Source organism: Bombus affinis, chromosome 8, assembly GCF_024516045.1.
Source record: "Bombus affinis isolate iyBomAffi1 chromosome 8, iyBomAffi1.2, whole genome shotgun sequence".
Classification (NCBI taxonomy): Eukaryota; Metazoa; Arthropoda; class Insecta; order Hymenoptera; family Apidae; genus Bombus; species Bombus affinis.
In genome coordinates, this window is record NC_066351.1 from 12,604,526 (window position 1) to 12,630,873 (window position 26,348).

Here is a 26,348-nt window from a genome sequence, read left to right on the forward strand (position 1 = left end):
TTATAGATAAAAAGAGATAAGTATAATTATGTTTATGTTCAGTATAGAAGTAAGTTTAAAATTAATCAAATATCATAAAAAACAGATACGTCAATAACTGTATCGATGTTATTTTATGTTATATTTTCAATACGTAATAATGACTAATAAAACATAATTCATATTATTTATGTGACAAACGAGAGTGTTAGAAGAATAGGAAAGCATAAAATTGTTGTATTTGGACCCTGAGCTAGTTTCATCCAATTGTCAGGTTCATTATATAAGTCTATTTATACATTCCATTAATAACAGTTGACTAATCGGAATCGGCCAAACATTTCACTGGATTCGATAATTTATAAATTTCTGTGAACTCTTTAGAATACGTCCTCTTCCAAAATTAACTTCCAATTTAAATTCTTATTGAAAATTGCATCTGTTTTTGTTTTTAATGATAAATTATGTACAAATAAAAATTTGTTTAACAAGACAATTTTATTTGATTTTTGTTCCATTTACTCTTCTGAATTATTCTTCTTATTAATATACTTAAGTTAAATTCCTTTTAACAAAAATCTTACTCACCCTTATCATATTCAATAAATTATCACGCAATTCTGATCATGAATGATTCAAATTTAATAATGATCGTTACTTATTTACATTTGATATAGCTATAGCTGTTTGTATGTGTATTCAGTCGACGACCCGTAATTGTCTTTCGTGATCAATTAGTACAATAAGCTTTCACGAGTGAATATGAATCCGCGCATTCGATCTGTCTAAGATCATGGGATCTTTAAAAATTTTGGTAAGCGTAAATCTGCCGTTTAAACGAAAAATTCGAATTCAAAGCTTAAAAATCAAATTTAATTTTTTAATTGAAATTTATAATGTTATATCTTAAATGATTATATTTTTATGTTACCTCAGCTTCTCTTTAGTTACATCATTTTCATTTCTGTGAACATTTCATTAACCGATCATTTCGACGAAAAGTTAAAGCAGACAAAAGTTGAGATAGCCAAGCTCTATTTTCGAGAAGAACCACCAGGTAAAAGAAATCAATAAACAGACTAAGTATTCATATTAGATATTTCTAAAGCTTCTTTGAAATATGGTAATCGTAGTTCATAAACAAATCTACGATGTAAAATGGGATCAATTATGGTCAAAGAAGATCTACAAAAATCCACCTTTCATAGCGAATATATACGACAAGATACTTTTAATAGAAGCAAATCGTTTCATAGAATTTTCATTTAATTCTCCTTCCTCTAATCATACCTTATCGCAAGGAATAATCCCAACTCTTAATAATGGTGCTATTAAATTTGTCAGGGTAGGTAAATTAGCGCTAATCACGATTACTTAAAATCACATTCGATAGTAAGTCATTTCAATTAATATGCTATAGAGTATCGTTTGGAAAAGTGTACTTTATCTACTAATTTGTTACGAAACTGGCTCGTGTAACATCTATACAAAAATGGATAATTTGCAATTAAAATATCGGCAGACCATTCAACATAAAGGATGTCCTACGGATGCCAATTTCTTCGTTCGTTCCAATCGACTTTATCTGGTAGTAGCCGATAACATTGGTCAATTTTCCGTACCTTCTTTGTAAGCGAAATTAGTAACCATACATTTTGTAATTATTGTGCCTCGAAATTCACATATATTTTATATTAACGTAGAATATATCATTGGAGAGAAACGTATATGGATATAGTAAAAGAAGTGATGACCATCGCCGCGATATCGGTCACTACGTTCAAATATAAGCAATCGACGATTATAATATTCGCACAGAATAATAGAGATGCATCCGGAATCGGTTCCATGGTGTACGAGTTTAAGGAAACCAGCCTGGATACTATACAATTTTTGGAAACTTCCAATCCGATTTCTGTTCATCATTACAAACATGCGGACTTTAATTTCATTTTGCTAATAAACGAATATACACCGAGCAACTTGCTTTGGTGGGATGGTTGGTTTTTCTTTTTGCACGTTTTCATTTACTTATTATCGATTTATGGAGAACTTATTCTTTTAGGACATGAACTATTAAGCTGGCAACAGTTGCCAGAAATAAGAACACTCAGTTTAGTCAGCATAGTGAGCATCAATGACGACACCTTTTTCTTTGTAGCGTATGATGTAAGCATAGAATTTGATAACTAATCAACGATTACGGAATTTTGTTCGTAAATACTAATTGTGTCACAGAACATCTTGCAACTGTACAAGTTTGAAAATGCATCGGATTATATTTTAATACACACTATGAAGCTACCCGATGGAGTTCTGATTGATATACGAACTCGAATTGACAAGTCCACGATAATTATGGTGCTGGTTGTTATTAACTCGGATAAAACTTATAGCGTAGAATCGTGGAAATTACGCATTGAAGAAATTCCCTCTGGTTAATTATTCTGCTTAAAACAATAGCCCTCGAAAATTATGCATTAATTTAGTTACTGTAATGGTATTTTCAGAACATTCGATTAAGGAAGGTGATACTTTATCGAAAAATTTGGCGGAACTGGTTGAAACATTGCTACAAAGAAAACTTTTCGTGGAAGAAGCTGAGTCTTTATGGCCCCTCTTGCAACCAGTACACGAGAATTTAACGATATCGGAATCTTTCGTTTTACCAAATTTAATATTAGATGCAGGAACCGTAAATAACATCGACATCCTCGCAGACGAAGACATCGTTGCGCCTCACGTGATGGAACGACGCTTGGAAAATTTAATCCAGGAAATTGATAATGTTTCATCATCTAACGAATATTTAATGATGAACAACACGAATTCTATAAATGCAGATATTCTTGTCGATGGAAATGCATTCATTGATCAATTGCAGATTGATAGAATGATTGTAGATTTTTTTAATGATATTGATATGCATTCGAACAATAATTCGAATAAGATACAAGAATTTTCGAAGAAAAGAAATATCACTGTAAATGATCTTAAAGTAGATTCCATTTGTGGAATCCCAAATCAATGTATGTTCAATATTATTTTACCTAATAATAACAATGTCCCGATGATATGAAAGAATATATATATATTTATCAAAAATGTGATGTCGTTTTAGATTGGGCTTTAACCAATGATACATCGAAAATGAACATAAATATAGAGAAAGATGAAATTGAGTTTTCAAACAACATCGTATATTTAAATTCAAGTATATCTTTAACGAATTTAAACGTAAAAATGTTAAACGGCATAAATATCAATGATCTCTTCAATGAATTATTTATCATTAACCTTAATCAGAGAATTGAAGGTAGATTTCAAACCAAAGCAAATCATCTCGGATGAACTCTTTGATTTAACAGGCCGATATTTAAATCTAAATTAAATTTTTTAGGAAATGTTACCTTCGATAATACATTACGAATCTACAATTTTACGATACAAATGTTGAATGGAAAACCATGGAATAATTATATGAACACAAAAACCAATCAAACTTTTGGTAACTTTACCATGAGAAAGCTTCGAGTAGAAAATTTATATACCGATTTGATAAACGGTGTTCCGGTTTCAGAAGCAGCGCGAGTATCTACCGTCAACGTAATCAAAGGTATACGAAGTATGATTAGTTCAATTTTCGAAATCTTTTCGTACTATCTACATTCACATGAAGTATCTCGTGTTTCATAGGGGAAACGAAAATTGCGAAATTACACGTAACAGAGAAACTTCTAGTTGATTCAAGCATTAACTTACCGATAGGTCCGTCACATCAAATTTACTCTAATGTCACTATTCATGGTAACTTGAACATTGGAACGCTAGATCTGGACAAGTACACAAAAATCTTTCTAAATAATGAGGAAATAGATCTAACTAATATCTTTGGTACCTTTTGGACGAAATCGACCGATCAAATAATCGAAAACGATGTCATTTTTGAAAATAATTTAACTATAGATCGTTTGAATGCAAAATACATAAATGGATTTTCTGAAGATGAATTTTTGTACACCACTACAAGTATTATTCCAGAACGTTTTAAAAGGCTACATTTTGAAAATGTTCACGTAGACGATATGTTTTTCACCGAAGAAGAAGACGATAATCTTTTTGAAATCGCTCCAGAATCAGTCACCATTCGAGAAAGATTGCACCTAAAGCATCTACGTGGAAACCAATTATTGACTGGCGTCTTTAATGGCCTCCTAGTATCTGACATTTTAAACGAAAAGGAGCCATATATTTTTCCAGACGATATGAATTTCTTGACAATTAAGACTAAACAAATAAACATAGACGAGCTTAATTTCCCTTTCTTCTTGCAGAATGCAAGAAATGTTAGCAAAGATCAGAGAACGAAGTTCATGAAGACTCCAGAACTTCATGTAGAAAATCTTTATGTTGAAAAGATTAACAACCTTGAAATGAAGAAACTTTTATTGTTAAAAGATATGAAAATACCTGACATAAAAGATTTGGTAATAAATGGTAATCTAACGGTTAAAGATGATTTAAAAGTAGCTCAAATTGGTGATCAGCCATCAATGGACTATTTAAGGAATATCCGTAAAAAAAATGTGTTTAATAATAAAAATACGATAATATTCCAAGAATTAACTGTACGGAATATTACGTTGAAATCTCTTCATGGTCATGACGTGAACGATATTTTCGAAAGTTTCCTTTCAAAGTCAAGAGAACAAAATATATCTGGGAAGTTCACCTTTTACAAAGTTACAACTGATAACATTAAAACTAGCTTCATCAATAATCGGAACATCTCTAAGTTGACATGGATCGACAAGCCTCTATTTCTAATAAACGATATTAAATTTGATGATTTATTTGTAGAAGGGGATGCTGTAACAAAAACTTTAAACAATCTCGATGTTAACGAGGTAAACACTGAAATATGAATTCATGATACCTTTGTTTTCTTATTGTTCGATTGAATTCAATCGTTCAAACATTTTATTACAGTTGTACGAGAGCATGCTTAACATACCAGTATCAAGAATTGTTGATTTAAAAGTAAACGGGAACATTTCTTGGGATTTTCCCTCAACAAGTTCTGCTTCTTTGACATCGTTATTCGAAAACGCAGTAACTACAACTACAAATCAAACTATTCACGGTGACACCATTTTTCAGGGAAATATATCAGCATCGACAATTGCGGGGCAATGTAAAGAAATCGACGAAATACGTGATATCATTGCAGATGCAGTGATAGACGATAAAGACATCGAAATAATTGGTCAAAAGATTTTTAAAGATGATCTGGATATCGAGACTATTTCAGTGACCGATGATATTGATATTCCTATGATTAATAATATCAATATTTTCGAATTTAATAATTCTGTAGCGAGGAAAAGTAAAAAAGAAGTAATAGCTGGAACTATAACATTCCTCGATGATGTAGCGATCGATCACATCCTTGTTGATGATGACCTTCATAATGTTCCTTTGAATGGGGTAGCTCTGGTGACTGATAAATTACCTATGTATACGTTTTTAAAAGATCTTGTTATATTGGAGGATATATATTTAAAGAACTTAGATGAAGTAAATTTTGATGAATTTTTAAAAAATCGTGTAACTATCGACAGAGAACACGAAATACTTGCTAACGTACAATTTGATGACACTGTTGAAATAACAGGTATATAATTATAAACAGATCGCATTAAAGATCAGATAATATTTAGCTATTATTTCCTTTTCCATTAAATTTTTAAAGCTGCAGTTTCGTTATTTCAATTGTAAAGCATATACGATACTTGCGTAATAACGTAAATTATATGAATTATTTAATATATACCTTAAATTCTTAGATTACAATATTTTCAAACAATCTTAGGGAACACGAATCTCTCGCGAATTAATGGCATCTATCCCTCCGATTTGGTTCTGAATGAAAGAGAGGAAACACAAGTGGTATCTGGTTCGAAAATCTTTGAAGAGAATGTCATAATAAGTGGCAATATTTACACATCGTTAATTAATGAAGTAAACGTATCGTTAGAATACTCTAATGGTATACAAAACGACGAAGACGTGGAAATCATAGGAGACTTGGTAATGTTGCTTGATTTCAATATTTGCAAGCGGTATGATACATTTAAAAATTGGATATTTCTAGATTTTCGAGTCGAAAGTGAAGGTTCCAGAAAATGTGTTTGTTTCGAACTTAATTAATGGAATAAATTTAAATACTGTCTATCACGATTTACAACAAGAGACACGTCGGACCCTCCACATGTTCACGCAGAATGAATCTGAGATAGAGAAGAATATTGTTCGATCTACTTTGATTTCTGAAAATCTCGGCAATGTTTTCTTGTATTTGGAGCAGGCAGATGAAAAGTTGAAAATTCAGGCGCCCAACATCAAGAAGATTGATGTTGTTTATTACGAACAGTTCACAAAGCTGAACATGTTTGGTGAAGAACCAGGATCTCTTTGCGGGCTTCCAGATAATTGTTCTTGCCCCACTGAATATATGGCTGAGCTCAGCGAAAACGGTTGTTACATGCAAAGAATAAATAATAATAAAATAATACGAAATTATCACGAATTTCACAGTACATTTGGTATAAATGTAGTATCAAACGCAATATCATATAGCCGTGAATGTACTTCAAACAATACGAAAAACGAATTCATCATGATTTCTTGGATTAAATCTGGACTGATCGGTACAGAAGAAACGTTAGCTAATGTAAAGGAAACGTCTTTAAAAATTCGAGGTTACATAAAGGACGCAAAGGTTTTCACAACACATGATAGTATGATATTTAAAACTAATAAAAACTCTTAAGATAGAAACTATTAAACTAATAAAATTATTTGTGTAATTTTTGTTAAACAGTACATAACATATTTATATATGTATGTATTTTAGACGCAGCTTTCGTAGTATTGGCAGTGTATTATGATACACTACTCGCAACACATCGTACAAATTCTGTAATTTACAAGATTGATTTTGAGAACAATAATTTATCGTTGTACCAGAATATATCCACCGATGGAGCTTGGGCTATCGACATTTTCAAAGCAAATCATCGGGACATATATCTGCTGCTCGGTTGCTTCGGAAATTCTGAGAAGTCGTATCTGTATAAGTTGGACACTATTACCTCCAAAGTAATAAACACTTCGTCTTTAATTATTTTATAAAAATATTTTGGGCGATGATCTGATATAGGTATTATTTTTTAGTTTATTATAATAAGAAGCTTTGAAGGTAAAACGCACAATGTGAAAAGTCTCATCCAAGAACAGGATTGTTTCGTTTTGGTAGACGATTTTGAAACGAATGCGATAAATATCTTTTATTATGATCCAGAATTTGATAACTTTTATGACTATCAAAGCCTATTTCATGATTCGCGAATCCATGGAATAGAATGTTTCTATACAGATGGTGCGAACAATATTAATTGATATTACGCTAAAATAACATTCACATTGCAATATAGTAAATTTTAAATCATATTTAAGATATTATCTTATTTCAGATTTTGGGAAGAGCGACTCCTTTATCATCGTTACGACGGAGAACGATCAGTTTTACATTTACGAATATATGTATGCTCAGGTAAGTTTTTATTGATCCATCAATTAAGTTGTTGAAATAATTTAGCTTATATGTATATGTAAATTGTATCACAAAATGGTTATTTTCAGAAGTTTCAATTGAAAATACATCACCGTATAGATGATTTACAAACGATGGTGCCATTCTATCATTTAGAAAATTACTATATTTTTAAGGGTACAAGCACGAATAGCACGACATTGAAAATCATAAAGCAGGGACCCTAATAATATTTTACAAAAACTATAGTATATGAATTTATTTACCGTTATCGATGTATTATCTATAAACTAATGCACACACACACACACATACATGGTATGCAATGTAGTGTAAAATAAATTAGAACATACATATATATATATATACATGTATGTATATGTATATTTATAACATAAATCTGTAATTATATGCATCAAAGTATTAATATATTTCTAGCATTTAATGTGTATACGGTTTTATTTTATTGCTCTGGTTTGAGACACCTATAATATTTTCATCTAAAAAAACATATTTAGTATTAATCGAATTGCGCCAGCGCGATTCAGACGAAAGTATTGGACTTTAATTCGTTCGTTTCTACAAAAGAAATTTAAGGGACAACCAATGGCATAAAAATTATTGCACGAAAATACAAGTAATTAAATCAATTAAATAGCAAACATTTTCAGAACAACCGTAATAATATTGCACGACGAATTCTGTAACTGTCGGAATATTAAGTGTTAAGGTTTCAGTTTTTCACAAAGTGGAAGCCATCGAAACACATTGCCTGTTCTTCATTGTTGCTGTGTAGCACTATACTTAAAGTTTTAAGGTACATACAAATATAAAAAATGCTCCTTTATATACAGAAAGATTAAAAATGTTGCAAAATCAATGACTTAAAATGAAACTGTCAGAATATCATACCACCATAGACGGGTAACTTTTATTTGTCTGTAATTAACCGTAAGCAAATTATAGTTCAAACATTAGCGTATGTAGATTAACTTATTTAATATAATTACGATAGATAGAGGCTCTTCTTCGACTTCAAAAAATTAAAGCATAATCAACAAAATTTAATTGTCTCCTTGTATCCTGCATGTTTTTTTTTTGGTTATGTCAATCTATGATGATTTGGCATAATAAAACATTTAACAATTCATTAACGCGATACCGATAATATTGTTACAATCGATTTTGCTAAAGTTAAAACAATAATTTTAAGTTTTCCTTTTAACGAAATCTTTATTCTTTTAATCGGTAAACTATTTTAAGGTTATGACACGTATCAAAAATCTTCCATTACTAAATGATATTAAACACCCTATGTTTGTGTCATCGTTGTAGCGTAACGTGTAATCATACTATAATTAAATTTGTCATTCCAAACAGAGCAGTTCCTTAAAGACAGTAATGGCTGTCAAAGGGCTGGTAGCAGCAATTGTTCAATTCTTAACTCAACAATTAGAAGAAGGTGATATTACAGCAGATTCTCGAGAGAGCCTTGAAGTAGCAATACAGTGTTTAGAAAGTGCTTATAATGTACAAGCATCTGATACTCCAACAAATTTTAACTTATATGAAATATACAAGTCTTCCATCGAAAATGCAAAGCCCAATTTAGCTCCAGAAGCTACTCCAGAAGCAAAAATCGAAGCTGAAAGATTAAAAAATGAAGGAAATGCTCTCATGAAAGCTGAAAAACATCACGAAGCTCTTACTAATTATACAAAGTATATATTTTTCATTTGAATAAAGATAAGATATATATTTTTTCTATAAACATTGTAATAGTGTTTACTTAATAGTATAATATTGTTGTTTGTTTAGAGCAATTCAATTAGATGGTCGTAATGCAGTATATTATTGTAACCGTGCTGCAGCACATAGTAAAATTGGCAATTATCAACAAGCAATTAAGGATTGCCATACTGCATTATCCATTGATCCTTCGTATAGTAAAGCATATGGACGATTAGGTTTAGCATATTCTAGTCTCCAAAGACATAAAGAAGCTAAGGAAAGTTATCAGAAAGCTTTGGAGATGGAACCTGACAATGAAAGTTATAAAAATAATTTACAAGTAGCAGAAGAAAAATTAGCTCAGCCAAGCATGAACAATATGGGATTAAGTGGAGGTACATTGCCAGGCATGGATCTCAGTTCACTCCTAAGTAACCCTGCTCTTATGAACATGGCCCGTCAAATGTTATCTAATCCAGCACTTCAAAATATGGTGAGCAATTTTATGAGTGGTCAAGTAGAACAAGGAGGACATATGGATGCTCTTATAGAAGCGTAAGTATTACTCATACTTTTCAATCATTTGCTATCTAATATCATTAAAAAATATATCATATTTAAAAATTTTGTAGTGGTCAACATTTTGCTCAACAATTACAAAATGCGAATCCTGAATTAATTGAATCCTTAAGAAGGCAAATGGGAGGAAATCCAAATGATCCAGATCCACCACAACAAAATTAAGAAATCTATGATTATGATATATTTTAAAAATTCCACATAAAATGAAAATAACTAAATTTAATTGAAACACATGCATAGTTACAGAACAGTGTGTATCATTTTTAATATGAAAATGTGAAAAATGATGACTAAGATTAATTTACATTATCAATATCTTAAAATGATATTCATATACATATACTATACAAATTTTCCTATGACTGAATTATTGAACAGAACATGATAATTTGTTTTTTGGATGTGTGCTGATGATGTTTGATATGTGAAGATTAAATAATAAATGTTAGAATATAGTGAATATTTCGTGAATGAGATAGATATTCCAACATGTATTGTGTTGCTTTTTATGTCTTACAACATCGCTTTGAATCTATTCTAACTGATTTGTATAGTACAATACATTTTCTTACTTACCGTAAAAATAATTTCTGTTTGATAAATTACTACATATCGAAAATTAAGAAAAAATTATGTTTCTCATCACCTACTTTAATAATAGTTATTTTGTTTTAAAATTGGATATGAAAATATCAAAAAATTCAAAATATTTAAAAAGTTATAATGTTAGCTACCTTTACAATGAAAAATGTACATAATTGCATTCTAAATACGTAACAATCATATTAAATACTTTCAAAATATATTTCCTGTAGCATTACTTCAATTATTTCGCAACTAGTATTATATATAATGTAGAAATGTTATTACAAGAAATAATCACTACGAAATAAAAAATACATTTTTAATCCAATAAGTGTATATTTAAGAAAATGATACAAATCCTCAGAGCCTTATTTGATAAATTCCTTCAAATTAATAAAACATACATGTCAATTCTGTGTGCGTCATACACTAGCACGATCGTATGTCGTATACAGTGTACAATAGTGACATCATTTTTATTTAGTATATACGAAGCGTACATATAAAAACACAAACTTTTTTAGAATTCATGCTCTATTTTGTTTTCATATTTGCATGTGTAAGTAAACTCATACACTATTCGCTTTCATAAATAAATATCACCATCGATTGGTCTATTCGTTCATTCTCACTCTGGAGAATGAGTTTTTCTATTATGTTATAAATTACATCTGTCACCTGAATTTCCATAAAACCGGTAAATTATTTGGAAAATAAAGGTAAAGTGATATAATAATAAGAATAAAACGATAATATTATATGAAAACATAACGTTTCATTCTTTTCTTATACCGGCTAAGTTTAATTTTTTAGGCGCGTTTGCATTGTTCATTCGAAATTATATGCCACACATTATTATATCAATCTACGAAAACATAAGTGTATGTAAGTAATTATATCTATTATGTGAATTATACATATAATTTATTACTCTTACGCTTTTTTAATAAAAAATAATGTTCATTTCATCAGAAAAACAATAATTATATATATAATGAAAATTAAATCGATCTTAAAAGCAAATAGTGTATTCATACTAGTTTTTTATTCGTTTCATGATTATGAAGTTAATGTCATGATTTTCACGTGTTACATACAAGGGGCGCTGGGTGACGAAGCTGCGATGCAGCATTATTTACATATTTTCCAACCCTTCCCGTCATTCACCCACATATACATACATCCGTGAAACATGATGTTGCATGCGCAAAGTCCCTCTACAGGTTCCTGATATGCGCGGTGGCGTATGATTCGTTGGTTTTGTAGCATTGACCAGGAACGTATTATTAAATGGTGCGTAGATTAAACATCCATATATTCATAGACAGATTAGACTAGCTGATTAGACATAAAATAAGTTTTAATTCAAATTTATAATAATAATAACAAATTTTTGAAACATATTCATATAATTATCGATTTTCTAGTATTACTATATTATCATCGTGAATAAAACCATTTGGTAAATAAAAATTGTTATAACAATACGTAGATAGGTTCAGAAACGTTTTAATTAATGTAAAGTTGATAAAAACATGTTTTTTTAATTTTGTAAAAATATTCATGATTAATAATTTTACTTATAGTGTTCTATGAATATTCGGTTTCAAACGCGCTTACAATTCTTCTGCTATGAAAATTTAATCATATAAAATACATACTGTGTTTGAAAAATATCGTGACAATGTTTATGGAAAATTGACCGAGAAATATTTGGAATTCTAGGAAAGGGGGTTTCAAAAACAACAATACGATCCTGAGTATAATGCTCCCCCCTCACTAGCCGATTGCCGCACACTCACAGATTGAGGTGTGGCCATCGAAGGCTGCCATCTTCTTGACTTTCTGTCGCTTAACATTTCAGGTAAATACGCAATTATTTCTTAAGTAATACTGGTTGGAGTAGTGTGAGAGTGTGCTGTGATGTGTGTCCGGGTGGTTTAAGCGTGCTACATGTCGCTTTGTTAACGGCGCAACGGGGAACTCTGTGTGTCAAGGAGGGAAAAAACGTTCTCCTCCTCCTGTGATAGAGAGAGGGCCGAGGGAGTGCCATGCGTTACGAATCTACAGCATCTTCGCATGACGACCGTTTAATTCAACATACGAGAAGCTACACGCTGTCCACCGCGACTACATTCAATCACTGATTTGGGATCGTTTCTACCAGTTCAAATACGACCTGGGCTTTAATTCAGTATGTAAATCGTCCCCCAGGCTCTAGACCCCTGCGTCGCTATCCTGTCGCACCCCTAGCGCCCCCATCCTCCACCTCTTAGGCTTAAATCCCCTCCTCTCTCCCCTGGTTTCGCCTGTGCACTTCCGGCTGTGCAAAATTCGGCAAAAAGCTCTCCGGATACGTGTCTGGAAACCTAGTAAGTAAATATCTGTGTCACGGCTTCATCTTGACATTCCTTCGTCGTCGTTTACCCTGTCAGAACTGCAATAAACAAAAGGTCCTGTACGTTCTTTGATATGTTAGAAATCATCGCGTTTCTATCCATTCTTCAAAATATCCGCGTACCCCTAATACTGCTTTTACAATTTACATCTTTGGGATGATTTCATCGGAATTTCCGAATGCTAATAAAAGTACTAGGTGAACATACATCGATTTTCGGTAAACAATTGGCTTCTGTATACTTGGAATATATGTGTATATATATATTCTAAGTATATATTTGTTATATATATATATATATATATGTATATAATTTCCATTTTAAATATTCTATATGTGTGATAGACCAAAGTCTGTAATAAGTCGTATGATATTCATTTAGTTTAATATAATGTGAATAATTTAATTTCTGAAGGATACTAAAATAAAATACTATACCATTGTATAATCAACAGTTTTTGTAATACTCAAATATGATGCAAAATTTAAAGATTTATATAAATTGTATTGCCTTAATATTAACATATACAATCCTCATTTGCATTGCTTTCGCTATACACTAGATTCTTTAATGCTAAAGTCCTTGCTTCTGATTTGTATGAAAACTTTTAAATTAGAATCTCCTCCGTATATTAACAAGTGTGACATATAAAACAGGAGAATGTCTGCGTTATAACAAAAACTTTTTAACAAGTAGGATTCTATATTGAAAAGTTTTAGTACTCTAATTTATATCATAACATACATATATTTCTTAAATATATGTATTTATTTATCACTGTCGTTAAATAAATAGTGAATAATCATAACTTTTCTCATTAAAATATTATAAAGCATTTTAACTGTGTACAATATGAATGTGTTGCCTATTATATTTAATTTATGCTTTTCAAAAATAATTTTTCATGGGTACACATGTTTCTTAATAGTGCATGTTTAATACAGAAAAGTACCAATCTTATGTGTTTATGCATGTTCTTTGAAGACATCATTATTCTTTTGTAAGGCATAAGGTATGGTCTTACATATGACATATTAATATGCAAAGACCTTTGTATATGAATTAAGAAATTGATTAAATAATATATATAATATATATTTCTTTTTTTACACACATCGTAGTTAAAGCTCTACCTTATGCATTTTGGAATTCTGTAATCTTTCATCTAAATGTGTACATGAAGTCATTATGATAACATTATGATAACACTATGATAACATTAAATTCACATTATATTTAGTTTTTGGTATTCTTGTAAAGCCTTGTAGTGTACATATTTTTATATATATCTGAAGGAAAGAGTTATGAATCAAAACTATAAAGATGTTGTTCAATGATTACAGATTATATGTAATATTTTTGCAAACATCTAAATACATAATTGTGATAGAAACAAGACATATGCATACATATTTACATATGATATTTATATGACATCTGTGTAGTACATGCAGTTATTTCGCAACCTTTTATCCATTCTAACATATAAAATGTCCACTTAAAGCAGAGACGCTGAAAGAAAAACTAAAAACATGGGATGCAATATGGGCCGATGCCTCGGTCCAGACGATACGGGGTACCCTGGATCAGGTACGACCCAATCAATATCCTTTCAATCTTCAGCCCTCGTAGGTTGCTTTCTAAATAGTACTAAAGTAGATATGAAATATAGACACAAAAAGATGTTACCTATCGTACCCACTATATAAGTAGCAAACAGTTATGAAGTTAGAAGCAATTTTTAGCAATGTAAATTTAAGTAAACAGAGGGCTGTAGGGAGTGTATGCTATTATGTTTGTAATGCTAGTACTAATATAGTACTTTGTTTAAACACAAATGGATACCATATTTTCAGGTAACAAGTTTTATACCCTACGAGGTTTGAATTCAAATCATTCTTTATAGTATTGTCAAAAGATAAATCTAATTGAACAGTTTCAAAAAATTACCCTGACTTCTTTCTAACTCTATCCTGAAGAATGCTTTTTCTCAATCTTTCTCACTACTTCCTTTATGTCTTTATATCTATTTACACTTGTATTTGTGTATTTAAAATTGCTTTTTATTTGTTTATGCCTTACCAAGGTGCAGGAAAAGTAGTTTCTGCTAACATTGATATTGATTACATCTTTTCAACATTCATCATATTTTCCATTAAGTTATTATCTTATCTTATGTGTATTATGTGTTCACTCACTGCATGCCCTTAGTTAAACTAATTTTAGGTGGTGTTTCCAAGATATTAACTCAAATAACTTAGATTCATTATCACTCGTATTTGAGTAGTCCTTAAGATACTTCATACATTTATATTGTATACAAATGCAATTAGAATTTGTTGATATATAAAGTACAATTTACATATTAGTATTCATAATTTATAGATTTCTTATTGTATATACATATATTTGTATGTGTATATATGTATACATATAAAATAAAAACGATAGAAGTTAGGTATATATTTTTATTATTTTACTCTGATACATACCAAGATCAGGCATATATGTTCTGTATATACTACTCATCACTAACAAACAAAAATTGTTAAAATTAAATACACACTCATTTTTATTTGAACAAATATATTATACAAAATTGTAATATTTATATATGGGTAAGTTATTGAAAGAATATTAAAACACATGCATACTCACTTATAACTGTTATTAAACATAACAACTGACATATTCAATATCTCTAAATTATGTACATAAAAATTTGTCAATTGATGTGAAGTGGATGTTATATTTCTATTTTCTGCATTAATATATTTTAAAGAGATCAAAGTTATAAGCATAAAATTAAGATTTTAATGATGCAGGTTATATTAGAGTACTAATAAAGGAGTATTTAATGATTTACATTTTAGAATTCATGGCAGCCATTAGGAAGAAATTGGTTATCGTGGGTGATGGTGCTTGTGGTAAAACATGTTTACTCATAGTCTTCAGCAAAGATCAGTTTCCTGAAGTTTATGTACCTACAGTGTTTGAAAACTATGTTGCAGACATTGAGGTTGATGGAAAGCAGGTAAGTGCTACAAGAAATTGTTTCACATATTTAATATTTTTGTATTTTTTTCCAAATATATTAAAAGAACATTTCCTATAACAGGTTGAACTGGCTCTTTGGGACACAGCTGGGCAAGAAGATTACGATAGGTTGCGTCCATTGTCATATCCTGACACAGATGTAATCCTAATGTGTTTCTCTATCGATAGTCCCGACTCCTTGGAGAACATTCCTGAGAAGTGGACACCAGAGGTGAAGCACTTTTGCCCAAATGTGCCCATTATCCTTGTTGGAAATAAAAAAGACTTGCGCAATGATCCTAATACCATCAAAGAGCTTAGCAAGATGAAACAAGAACCAGTTAAACCAGAAGAAGGTAGAGCTATGGCTGAAAAAATCAATGCTTTTGCTTATCTTGAATGTTCTGCTAAGAGTAAGGAAGGTATTAGGGAAGTGTTTGAAACAGCCACTCGGGCAGCGCTACAAGTAAGCATTATTCATTACAGGTTTGCATGAAATTGAATATAAATTGATCAGACGTTATTATAAAAACTATGTGAGTTCGTAGGTAAAAAAGAAGAAAAAGGGAAGATGTTGGCTCCTATAATTCTTGAACTGTCACCGATAATGAGACAACACTAATGGAATTGCTAGTTGCAATGAAGCTAGTTGTTATGCCGGAAGCCCCCAGCGGAAACTATAATATAACAACAACAACTTATCTTCAATTATTTTACACAATAAAACAAATCTATAAAAAAAAAGAAAAACTACCACAAAATACGCCCACAATATATACAATATATGCAAATTAAAATCCGTTGCAAAATTTGCAAGTGTTCTTTTATAATAATTTGCAAAGAATGTACTGTTAATTACGATTGTATCAGTTAATCCTTTATGGACTCTCTCTAATGTTGCAATAAGTGCGATCGTGTTTTAAATGAAATAAATTACTAAGAATTTGTACAAACACTACTGCAGTTTTTATAAGGATATGCTATGAGTTACAAGATATATCAATATATTAACTGTTATCATAGAAGTTACTTATCGTTTTGATCCTTATCAGAATAAAATGGTTTTCAGATATTGTTATATAAAAATTATTAAGACTGAGTTTTCGGTAATATACTTTAATGAAACAAAAAAGATGAATAAATTCGTAATTACATCTTTCTAAAGAAAAAGTTAAATATTGTTACGTGCACAAAGTTGTGAGATAAGATTAAAAAGTTTAAATTTCTATGTTTAACAGGGGTTAAAATAGTAACATTTCAGATATATCATAGTATCTATTAAATTTATTATTGTCTACGTAAAGAGAGCGATAAAGAACTCTTTTGTTGGTCTACATGTTTGGTCCATATAGGATTAAAGATTGTACATAAAATGTCACCATTCTTGGAATAGATGAGATATTATGCCTTCATGAATGTCCCGTGATTTTTTAAAGCATTTTTTTGTCTATTTCATGGTATAAAACAACAATAAAAGTACGTATCGCTTTACCTTATTTTCTTACCATAATGTTACGAACAAATATATATATAATAAACGTATCACTTTGACTTCGAGGATCAAAAGGACATAAGTACTTGTATACCTAAGACACATACGGAAAAAGAAAGAATACCGAATACTGTTTTCTACATCTTCACAATTCTTTATAAATAGTTTTACGACGTTATAATTCGTCGTATCAGTAGCGAATTGAAAAATTTACTTCCAGGAGAAAACTCAATCATCTGTATGTAGCACTTTTTTAGTATAATTTTAAAGGGAGAAAAAAATTTTTTACGATTAGGAGAGTGAAGCCAGGATAAGTTTTTTGAGTTTTAAGAGACCGCTCTATAGTTAATTAGCCTTAATATAAGATATTTACTCCATGATTACTATAATAAATTGTAATTAACAATAAAAATTACTAATCAATGCTTGTGAACTATTACTCCTAAAGCAGTTCAATATCTGTAAATTTAAATATACAAAATTCAAGCAGTAGGATATTTCTTAGAATTTACAAGGAATCTGTGAAGGTTCATGAATGTATAAAATATATCACTTATAAAGTGAATCTTCATTTATAATTTTATTGAATAAAATTTTTTCTTTATTTTAAATACTTCTTAAAATATCACGTACGTATCAGGAATCTTTTTTAAACTTAAAGAATAGAAATATAGTTTTTCAATGCACAAAACTGTATAAAAAAGAATTTATTTTATTTTGGATATAAATGAAAAAGTAATGTATTAATTTCAACTTATTATATAGTCAGATATATATGAAAAATGGAATGGAAAATTGAATCTTAGACATAATTTGTTAAATCTGGAAAATATTGACATCATAATTCTAAATCAGTTCTGCATAGTTTTACATGATATACAACATTATAAAGTTACATAATATATATAGACAATCCTATTCTAATTATACTTTTTCACTTTGTTTTTCAAATACTTTGTAAAATAAATGCAGTCATATTACCAAATGTCTTTAATTTCTTTCATTCATAAAATTTTTAGCTTTTACGTTTTTAACTACATGCCACTTTTTTCACACTTATACATCGTACAAGGAAAATTTCACTTCAAGCTTTGTTGCTGAGACTTACGTAAAAATTGTAATAAACAACTCCACATCTTAATGTGAAAAAATTTACAATTCATCACTTTTCGGCTTAACAGTCTTTCCCTTACGATCAAATCCTTTTAATTCATTAGTCGCGTGCTTAGCAATATACTTGATGAAGTCATCAAGCTCCCTGCCACCTTCATATTTTACTGGATTATTCTTGGAGTTTTTGGGCGCCCAATAAAGCGTTGGAAATCCTCGAACTTCATACGGGGCAGGAACATCATTAGCAGTGGCATCGAACTTCACAATCTCGACATCTTCGGTCGCAAGTTTCTCACCTAATTCATCGTAAATAGGTGCCAGTTTCTTGCAATGACCACACCAAGGTGCATAAAATTCAATTAATGTATCTTTGTTATTGTTTGTAACAATTTCATCGAAGTTTCGGGCTACTCCAATTTTAACATTTCCAGTGTTATCTTCGGGTATTGGTTCAGATTTTAGATATGGTTCTAGAGTGCCAGCTTCTATATCTTTTAAGAACGCCTCAAATGTATCAACAGAAAATTCATCCTTCATAACGAATTTTTGGTTATTAGCGTTTCTTGCTAAAACAACAGGTTTATCACCCTTAACAAAATCAATTCCAAAATCATTTAATTCGTGCTGGAAGTCGTCTTTGGAAGAAATGGCGAAATTTAACTTGGGGAAGTCCTTAGCAACTTTGATGATTCTATTACGCCAGTAATTTGTACCCTTGGGATTCTTAACATAATCCACTGCATAGTATGCAACAACTAGTGGATTTTTAAACTCTCTTTCATTATCTCGGGTACGAACGCCCGCAATACCAAAGCTGGAATACACATTTAATTAAAAAAGATACTTATGACTTAAATATCGTATTAGTAAAACAAATATTCATGAAACTTACTAATTTTTATTAATGAATTCTTGAATGTCACCCATAGACTCTACATATTCCACAGTGTTTGATTCAAATTTGTTCTGCAAAATTTTTGGTCTATATAGAACTATAGCATTCCTAAAAATCAAAAAAATATATTTTATTTTATGTGTAATTTTAGTCTTAAAGTAAATTTGTGACAATGTAAATAAATTACTTATGTCCTTCTTTCTCTAAAAGTGATTTTGCTGTTGTATGTGCAAATCTAACTTTTTCTTTAAGTTTCTTTGAAACAGCATGGAAGGATGTCGCTAAGGCTGAGTCTTCCTTCTCAAAGAAACCTACAACGCTTACTTCATCAGAGTCTAAGAATGATTTCAAACAAGCTTCTCCACTTAATTCTTTAGATGCTGGACCAACTTGTGCCTAGAATAGATCATAGATACTTATACGAGATGATTAAATAATTTGTACATATCAAAATCCTACTTACCTTCATATACTTGGCAATACCAGCAGCTTCTCTAGGTCCATTGTAATCACTAACAAAATCACCTTTAGAAAAGATTTTCAATGTTGGATAACCACTAACTGAGTATTTGTTGCAGCTATCCTTTCCACTTTCTGTGCAATCTACTTTGGCAAGAGTAATTGGAGGATCATTACCCAAGAGCATTTCAGCAGCTTTTGCATATTCTGGTTTTAATCGTTTGCAATGACCACACCTAAACATTTGGTATTCGCATAGGTAAAAAATTAGTTTCAAGTGTAAAATTAAATTACTTTTATATTCACAGAAGTTGTACAAGTTAAAACAATAACAGTTCCTTTATACAGAAACAAGAATAAGAATTTCAAATGTAACACATTCTCAACTATTAACGTGTCATAAGCCGGTATACTTGAAATTATCGAAATCGGAACTTAAAAAATACTTCCCTTGATCAATTTTCTTACAATTACAGTTGAAACAATAGAACAATATGAAAATAAAATTATTTTTGGTTCTATACAATTATCGTAAAAGAAATTACTTACCATGGTGCATAAAACATAACAAGCGTGTTCTCAAGCCGCTCTAATTCATGGCTAAAAGTATCATCGGTAAGTTCCACCACATCTTTTTCTTCAGCCAAGACATTAACAAAGATCAAGGAAAGGAAGGTAAAATACTTGAGCAACATTGTGGACAACAGTACTTGTTTCTAAATCAAATTCGGAACGCAATCTCTCTTCTAAAGACACTGCCTGTCGAAGACGTGGCTTTTGTTATAAGTTAGGGTAGCCACGCAGTGCTGTCGTGTTCTGATTGGCCGTTGCTTCTGAATGTGTGTGATGTATTTCCTTTACACAAGATCCAACACCTACACACTCGACTAAGACAAGATTCCAAACAACTCTCAGTAACAAAATGTATTTCGTCGACGTTCGCTTTGGTGGGGGAAACTGAAAAAGAATTTATAACAGTATCATTGCAAAGAATCTCTTCCGTCACAGGATGATCTACTTTAAATATAAACCATGATGTTTAACGTAAATATATTTTAACATTAATACGGCCGCTTGAATGTCTCATATATGTCTTATATAATTTAAATATTTATTTAATTTAAGTATAGTAATAATACTGGTAATAATCATAACATAAGAAATAAATTAGTAATGATATGCAATAATTAAATTTAAAATGAGTTTATTTTGTTGAAATACCACAATACTAATACTAGTACTGGAGTATCGATATTAAAAACTTGATACATATTAACTTTATATCATGAAGATTATCAATTATATATGGAAAATTTGGTTCTAAATTTAAATACATTGAAAAAATGGTAATTTCAGATCCCTCTAGAGTAATCAGCGTGAACTAAGTAGGATCATTGCCCGTGGCTTTTTCAAACAATGGCTGTTAAAACAAGAGTCAAGTTGAAATTTTAAAAAATCGTGGTTCATATTTTACATCACTTAATTTCTTAATTAAAAATTATTTTGTGGTAATACATACTTCTATCCTTGAAATAATAAAATGTAACAATTTTATTTATGTATAGCGTATATTGTATATACAAATTTATATTTATTCTATGTGAAATAGATAAACAATAAAAATAAATATACATGTTGATGACAACAAAATATTGATTTTGGGAACATTCGATTTAAAGAGGTTATTTATTTAAATTAAACTAATTGCGAGATACTAAAAATCGATTACAAGCGGTTTGAATTAACAAAAAGCTTTTTATCATTACATCTATATGTACGCAAGAATCCGAATAAAATATCGGACTAAAAAAAGACTTGTGCAATAATAAAAATGTAAAGGAATATCTCATATTACATAATATTGTAATCATGATAATGTTTAAGCATAGATCAATGTATTTCTCATTGATATATTACTCATCAAAACTTATCATTTTACACAGAATTTCCGATAAAATGATTACAAAGTGAAGAATAGATTATGTTTTGTCACTTGAGTTATCCATTATTACAAAGCACGATATTTGCTTATGCAATATTAATAGACATTTTGCTATTACAAGACATTGAAAAGTCACTTACATAATATTATCGTATTAACAATAATTATAATTATAATAATGCAAAAAATCTAGCATTTAGAATTTCGGACAGCGATAAGAAATGATTCTTAATACAAAAGAGTTTGTTAACATTGTTATGATCAAAGATAAAAATATATATAAAAAAATGAATAAAGAATACATAAAAAATGACAAAGTAATATAAAAAGATATCAAGTGTGTTGCTATTGCTATGTTTTCTTAGGATACAATGATATTTAATGATTTTATTAACGTTAAATAATTAATTATATGTAAAAATGAGCGTATGCATTTGTAGTAGTGCTATATATGCAGCCGCAATAAAGCATATTTTGACGCACAAACTTATTGAATGTGAATGAAATTGTAATAATTCTTTAAACGATAGTGATTGGTCGTTTGTCTATGTCTAGCGTGAACATGAATTTGCAGAATGAAAAGGAAAAGCCTTATGTAACCAACACGGGGATACGGGGAACAAAAGCATAATTTGGTTAGTTGCAAAGACGTTGTGTTATCTTGTGTTACAAAATATTAGGAAGACAAGAATTTTATTTTTTTTCCTATTTAACTAACGCTACAGATATCAATTAGCATGCATTATGGTAAGTGTTTGCGACATTATTGCAATAAAATTTAATGTTCTATGCATTCTTCATATGGATATTCAAATATTCATACATTTTATTAAAACTTCTAATACTTAATACAAGTAATTAATATAAGTAGAAATCAAATGGAAAGAAAAACTTGAATAGATTTGATATCTTTCTCTATAATACATTATGTCTGCTATTAAATTGAATTGATCGTTAAATACTCCGTGTAAGATTCGTACCTTGTTGATAAATGCTGTGAATAAATTGCTAAATGTTCCCTTGCATATCAGTTTTCTCAATTAAGCAATCATACAGTACTGATGTTTATATCCTGGAAAATGAATTGATAACAGTATTTGATAATTAATTTATTTAATTTCAAAATCATAATGAAATTAATAATTTATCACCTAATTGCGCATGACAATTTTTCAAAGATTAATGGAAGTAGGCCTACGCATAATAAATTCGATATCGTCCGATCGCTCGAATCGACCTAATCTTTTTGAGACTGTTAATAAGCGAACTTCGCAAAACTAATACATCAATTGCGAGCATTGCGAGTTGCGAGTTACATAGAAATGTAAGGATAGAGTAGTCGAGTCATATGATACTATGTAAGTGAATGCGATATTGGAGTAGAAAGGGAATGCTGTATAGAGGCCCCTGTCCTTGTCTAATACGCATGCACATTTGTACAGTAGTACGCAGGTCTAACAACGATCAACGAGCGCCAGAATGCATACCTGATTAGACAAGGACAAAAGGGGCCTATATGTAGCGTTCGCTTTTTATTCCAATACTGCTTTTTCAGCTCTCACGTACTCTATCTTTATATCTCTATAGTTGTAATTTTATGTTGTGACAGAGATAACTACCTTGGGGTTATGACCTAGTTATCTTTAATTGTGACCATAGACTTATACAGATGTAATCACGGGGAAGAAACTCCAGTAGAGGGGATAAGGCTTTTAACTTCCAGAGATGTGCTTCATAAATTGGTCGTAACTATAGCGCTGCGGTGGATTTGTTAGACTTTTACATTTAGCGCCACTCTTGCCTCTGAAGGTAAAGAAGGCATAAACTAAACTATTTTTCATAACTTTTTTCAATGTACTTGAAGTAAATATACAGTATGTCATGTGTTACAGAAAAATGTTGTTTAAATAAATGTAGATTTACATAATAGGGTTGAGTTTAGTTGTAAACATGATCGTATTGTAGATTACAAACACAGAGCGTGCTATATGATAAAGCCTACCAAATCGACTGGAGCGCCTTATTTGAGAAACATCTCCAACACACAAGAGCCATACTCCCACCAACGGAGTTTCTAGATCTGGTATATGACAATACGACCGTGATTCTGACTTCGTAACTTATCCCTACCCTCCACCTGCACTAATATGTATATCATACATTTAGTGCTTACCTGTCAGTGTGATAGGTTTTACGTCTGCTATCCAATTCTTTCATAAAATTGAGTTTATTTGATTATCAATCACAATATTCAAGTTTCTCTTACCTTGATAATTAAATGTATTAAATTTTTTATATTTCAGTTTGTTCGTCAATATATCCATTACGTCAACGTGTATCATTTATCCAGTGTTATAACAGGTAACAGATTTTTGACTTTTGAAATGTCGTATCATCATGACTTGTAGTTTCACTTTTTCTTTCATCGGCTTTATTTTTTGCACAACTGATCTCGATACCTTCTTTATTTCAGCGAAACTATTCTTCTTTATCATTTAAACAATCGCATTTATTACATAATTTTTTAAAATATATATCAATTAACAATAATATTATGTGTAACCTTTATACCATATATATTTCGATTTTATATGTTTTAGGCAACTTAAAAAACATGCCCTGTCCATTTTTGACACATCTTTCTGCAAATTACATTCGTAATTATGGAGCTTCTGTAATTATGAACTACCGTCAGCTTTGTCCAGTGATGTCTCAATTTTTTAGCACTCAAGTAAATAATACTGAGTCTGAACAGATTGAAAAAGCTATAAATAGTCAATGTCCATTTCTTGCTAAAGAACAAAATGCTATAAAAGTAGCTAGTCCTATGGTTGAGGAAGATATTATCAATGTATCACCTTTAGAATCAAAGGAAAAAGGAAGCTTTCCATATGAAGAATTTTTTCATGAACAAATTATGAAAAAGAAAAAAGACCATTCTTATAGAGTGTTTAAAAAAGTTAATCGTTTAGCAGAAAGTTTCCCAATTGGAATAGAATACTCTTGGGGTGAGAAACCTATCACTGTTTGGTGTTCTAATGATTATTTAGGGATGTCACGACATCCAGCAGTAACAAATTCTGTTCGAGAAGCATTGAATAAATTTGGTGCAGGAGCAGGAGGAACTAGAAATATATCCGGGAATTCCGTAGGGCATGAGATCTTAGAAAAAAGACTTGCTTCTTTGCATCAGAAAGAAGCTGGCTTATTATTTACTTCTTGTTTTGTTGCTAATGACTCCACCTTATATACTTTAGGCAAACTTTTACCACATTGTCATATCTTCTCCGATGCTGGAAATCATGCATCCATGATTCAGGGTATAAGAAATAGTGGTGTACCAAAACATATTTTTAGGCACAATGATGTAAAACATCTTGAAGAATTACTTTCCAAAGTAGACAAAACTGTACCAAAAATCGTAGCATTTGAAACAGTACATTCTATGACTGGTGATATATGTCCTTTAGAAGACTTATGTGATATTGCACATAAATATAATGCTTTAACATTTGTTGATGAAGTTCATGCTGTTGGATTATATGGATATTCAGGAGCTGGCATTGGAGAGAGAGATAGGGTGCTTCATAAAATGGATATTATATCTGGTACCTTGGGAAAAGCTTTTGGCAATATGGGTGGTTACATTGTTGGATCCACTAAATTAATAGATATGATACGAAGTTATGCAGCAGGTTTTATTTTTACGACCTCATTACCACCAACAGTACTATATGGTACCTTAACAGCTGTTGAAATTTTAACTTCAGATGAAGGAAGATCATTAAGGGCTAGTCATCAAAAGAATGTAGCTTATATGAAATCTATTTTAACAGCTGCAGGTCTTCCATTAGAACAATCACCTTCTCACATTATACCGATAAAAGTAAATTTCCTTTATATTAGGTTTTCTATGCATTATTAATATTATTACATTAAATTACAATTGTCTTTCAGATTGGTGATCCATTATTATGTAGTCAATTAGCTGATTTATTAATAAAAGATAAGGGGCATTATGTTCAAGCGATCAATTATCCAACTGTTCCAAAGGGTGAAGAAAAATTAAGACTTGCCCCAACTCCAAAACATACTCTATCTATGATGGATCAGTTTGTAAAAGACATATTACATGTCTTTCATCGGTTGAATATACCGACGGTCGAACATAAGCCAGACAACATTCCATGTGCAATTCGAGTTCATTGACAAATATTAAATGTAAATGAATGAACTATCAAAGATTTGTATAATAGAAATATAATTTATTTATGTACACAAATTTATATTATGTGAATATTTTTGCTGTTGAACAAGCATCTATTTATGGTGAAATGTTAAAGAAATTTAATCAAAGTTAATTTTATTACATAAAACATTCAATAAAACATTATTTAATAATATAATAGTATTTAATTACTCAGCAAATCTCTTGTAATAATAAGATTATATATATATATATATATATATATATATATATAATATTGCAACAGTTAGTTTTATTTTGGTATGGCATAAAA

General features: G+C 30.4%; 6 protein-coding genes across 17 annotated transcripts in view; 4 read left to right on the forward strand and 2 right to left on the reverse strand.

Moving 5' to 3' along the window:
* Window positions 1-26,348, reverse strand: part of LOC126919206 (integrin alpha-PS5-like) — a 132,058-nt gene that overhangs the window by 103,205 nt on the left and 2,505 nt on the right. The window lies entirely within an intron of this gene.
* Window positions 664-8,045, forward strand: LOC126919200 (uncharacterized). Its single transcript, XM_050728009.1, has 18 exons — window positions 664-793; window positions 916-1,036; window positions 1,113-1,324; window positions 1,400-1,608; window positions 1,683-1,978; window positions 2,045-2,148; window positions 2,218-2,416; window positions 2,490-3,008; window positions 3,101-3,295; window positions 3,380-3,595; window positions 3,676-4,886; window positions 4,969-5,653; window positions 5,852-6,069; window positions 6,134-6,779; window positions 6,896-7,140; window positions 7,216-7,420; window positions 7,515-7,594; window positions 7,684-8,045. Exons 1-18 carry the CDS (start codon window positions 773-775, stop codon window positions 7,819-7,821), a joined length of 5,520 nt encoding a protein of 1,839 aa, XP_050583966.1. The 5' UTR covers window positions 664-772; the 3' UTR covers window positions 7,822-8,045.
* Window positions 8,187-10,823, forward strand: LOC126919263 (small glutamine-rich tetratricopeptide repeat-containing protein alpha-like). Of its 5 annotated transcripts, none has more exons than XM_050728227.1 (4): window positions 8,187-8,518; window positions 8,975-9,315; window positions 9,413-9,880; window positions 9,958-10,823. In XM_050728227.1, the coding sequence occupies exons 2-4, from the start codon at window positions 8,996-8,998 to the stop codon at window positions 10,067-10,069; spliced, it is 900 nt and encodes a 299-aa protein (XP_050584184.1). In that variant the 5' UTR covers window positions 8,187-8,518; window positions 8,975-8,995; the 3' UTR covers window positions 10,070-10,823. The 5 variants fall into 5 exon arrangements, with proteins under 5 accessions (XP_050584184.1, XP_050584183.1, XP_050584185.1 ...); XM_050728226.1 differs by having other exon boundaries at window positions 8,187-8,411; XM_050728228.1 differs by having other exon boundaries at window positions 8,187-8,411; window positions 8,980-9,315.
* On the forward strand, window positions 12,218-16,882 carry LOC126919272 (ras-like GTP-binding protein Rho1). 7 transcript variants are annotated; one of them, XM_050728244.1, is made up of 6 exons: window positions 12,245-12,356; window positions 12,438-12,686; window positions 14,396-14,481; window positions 15,765-15,925; window positions 16,010-16,393; window positions 16,469-16,882. In XM_050728244.1, the coding sequence occupies exons 3-6, from the start codon at window positions 14,424-14,426 to the stop codon at window positions 16,547-16,549; spliced, it is 684 nt and encodes a 227-aa protein (XP_050584201.1). In that variant the 5' UTR covers window positions 12,245-12,356; window positions 12,438-12,686; window positions 14,396-14,423; the 3' UTR covers window positions 16,550-16,882. The 7 variants fall into 7 exon arrangements, with proteins under 7 accessions (XP_050584205.1, XP_050584201.1, XP_050584202.1 ...); XM_050728245.1 differs by lacking the exon at window positions 12,438-12,686 and having other exon boundaries at window positions 12,304-12,356; XM_050728243.1 differs by lacking the exon at window positions 12,245-12,356 and having other exon boundaries at window positions 12,370-12,686.
* Window positions 18,395-23,593, reverse strand: LOC126919245 (protein disulfide-isomerase A3). Of its 2 annotated transcripts, none has more exons than XM_050728180.1 (7): window positions 23,448-23,593; window positions 22,809-22,900; window positions 20,436-20,843; window positions 19,891-20,122; window positions 19,615-19,823; window positions 19,425-19,535; window positions 18,395-19,346 (listed from the first exon to the last, which is right to left on the reverse strand). In XM_050728180.1, exons 3-7 carry the CDS (start codon window positions 20,579-20,581, stop codon window positions 18,572-18,574), a joined length of 1,473 nt encoding a protein of 490 aa, XP_050584137.1. In that variant the 5' UTR covers window positions 20,582-20,843; window positions 22,809-22,900; window positions 23,448-23,593; the 3' UTR covers window positions 18,395-18,571. The 2 variants fall into 2 exon arrangements, with proteins under 2 accessions (XP_050584137.1, XP_050584138.1); XM_050728181.1 differs by lacking the exon at window positions 23,448-23,593 and adding an exon at window positions 22,980-23,189.
* LOC126919238 (5-aminolevulinate synthase, erythroid-specific, mitochondrial) lies at window positions 22,365-26,234 on the forward strand. The gene is made up of 4 exons (XM_050728167.1): window positions 22,365-22,575; window positions 24,132-24,189; window positions 24,429-25,714; window positions 25,786-26,234. The coding sequence occupies exons 1-4, from the start codon at window positions 22,573-22,575 to the stop codon at window positions 26,035-26,037; spliced, it is 1,599 nt and encodes a 532-aa protein (XP_050584124.1). The 5' UTR covers window positions 22,365-22,572; the 3' UTR covers window positions 26,038-26,234.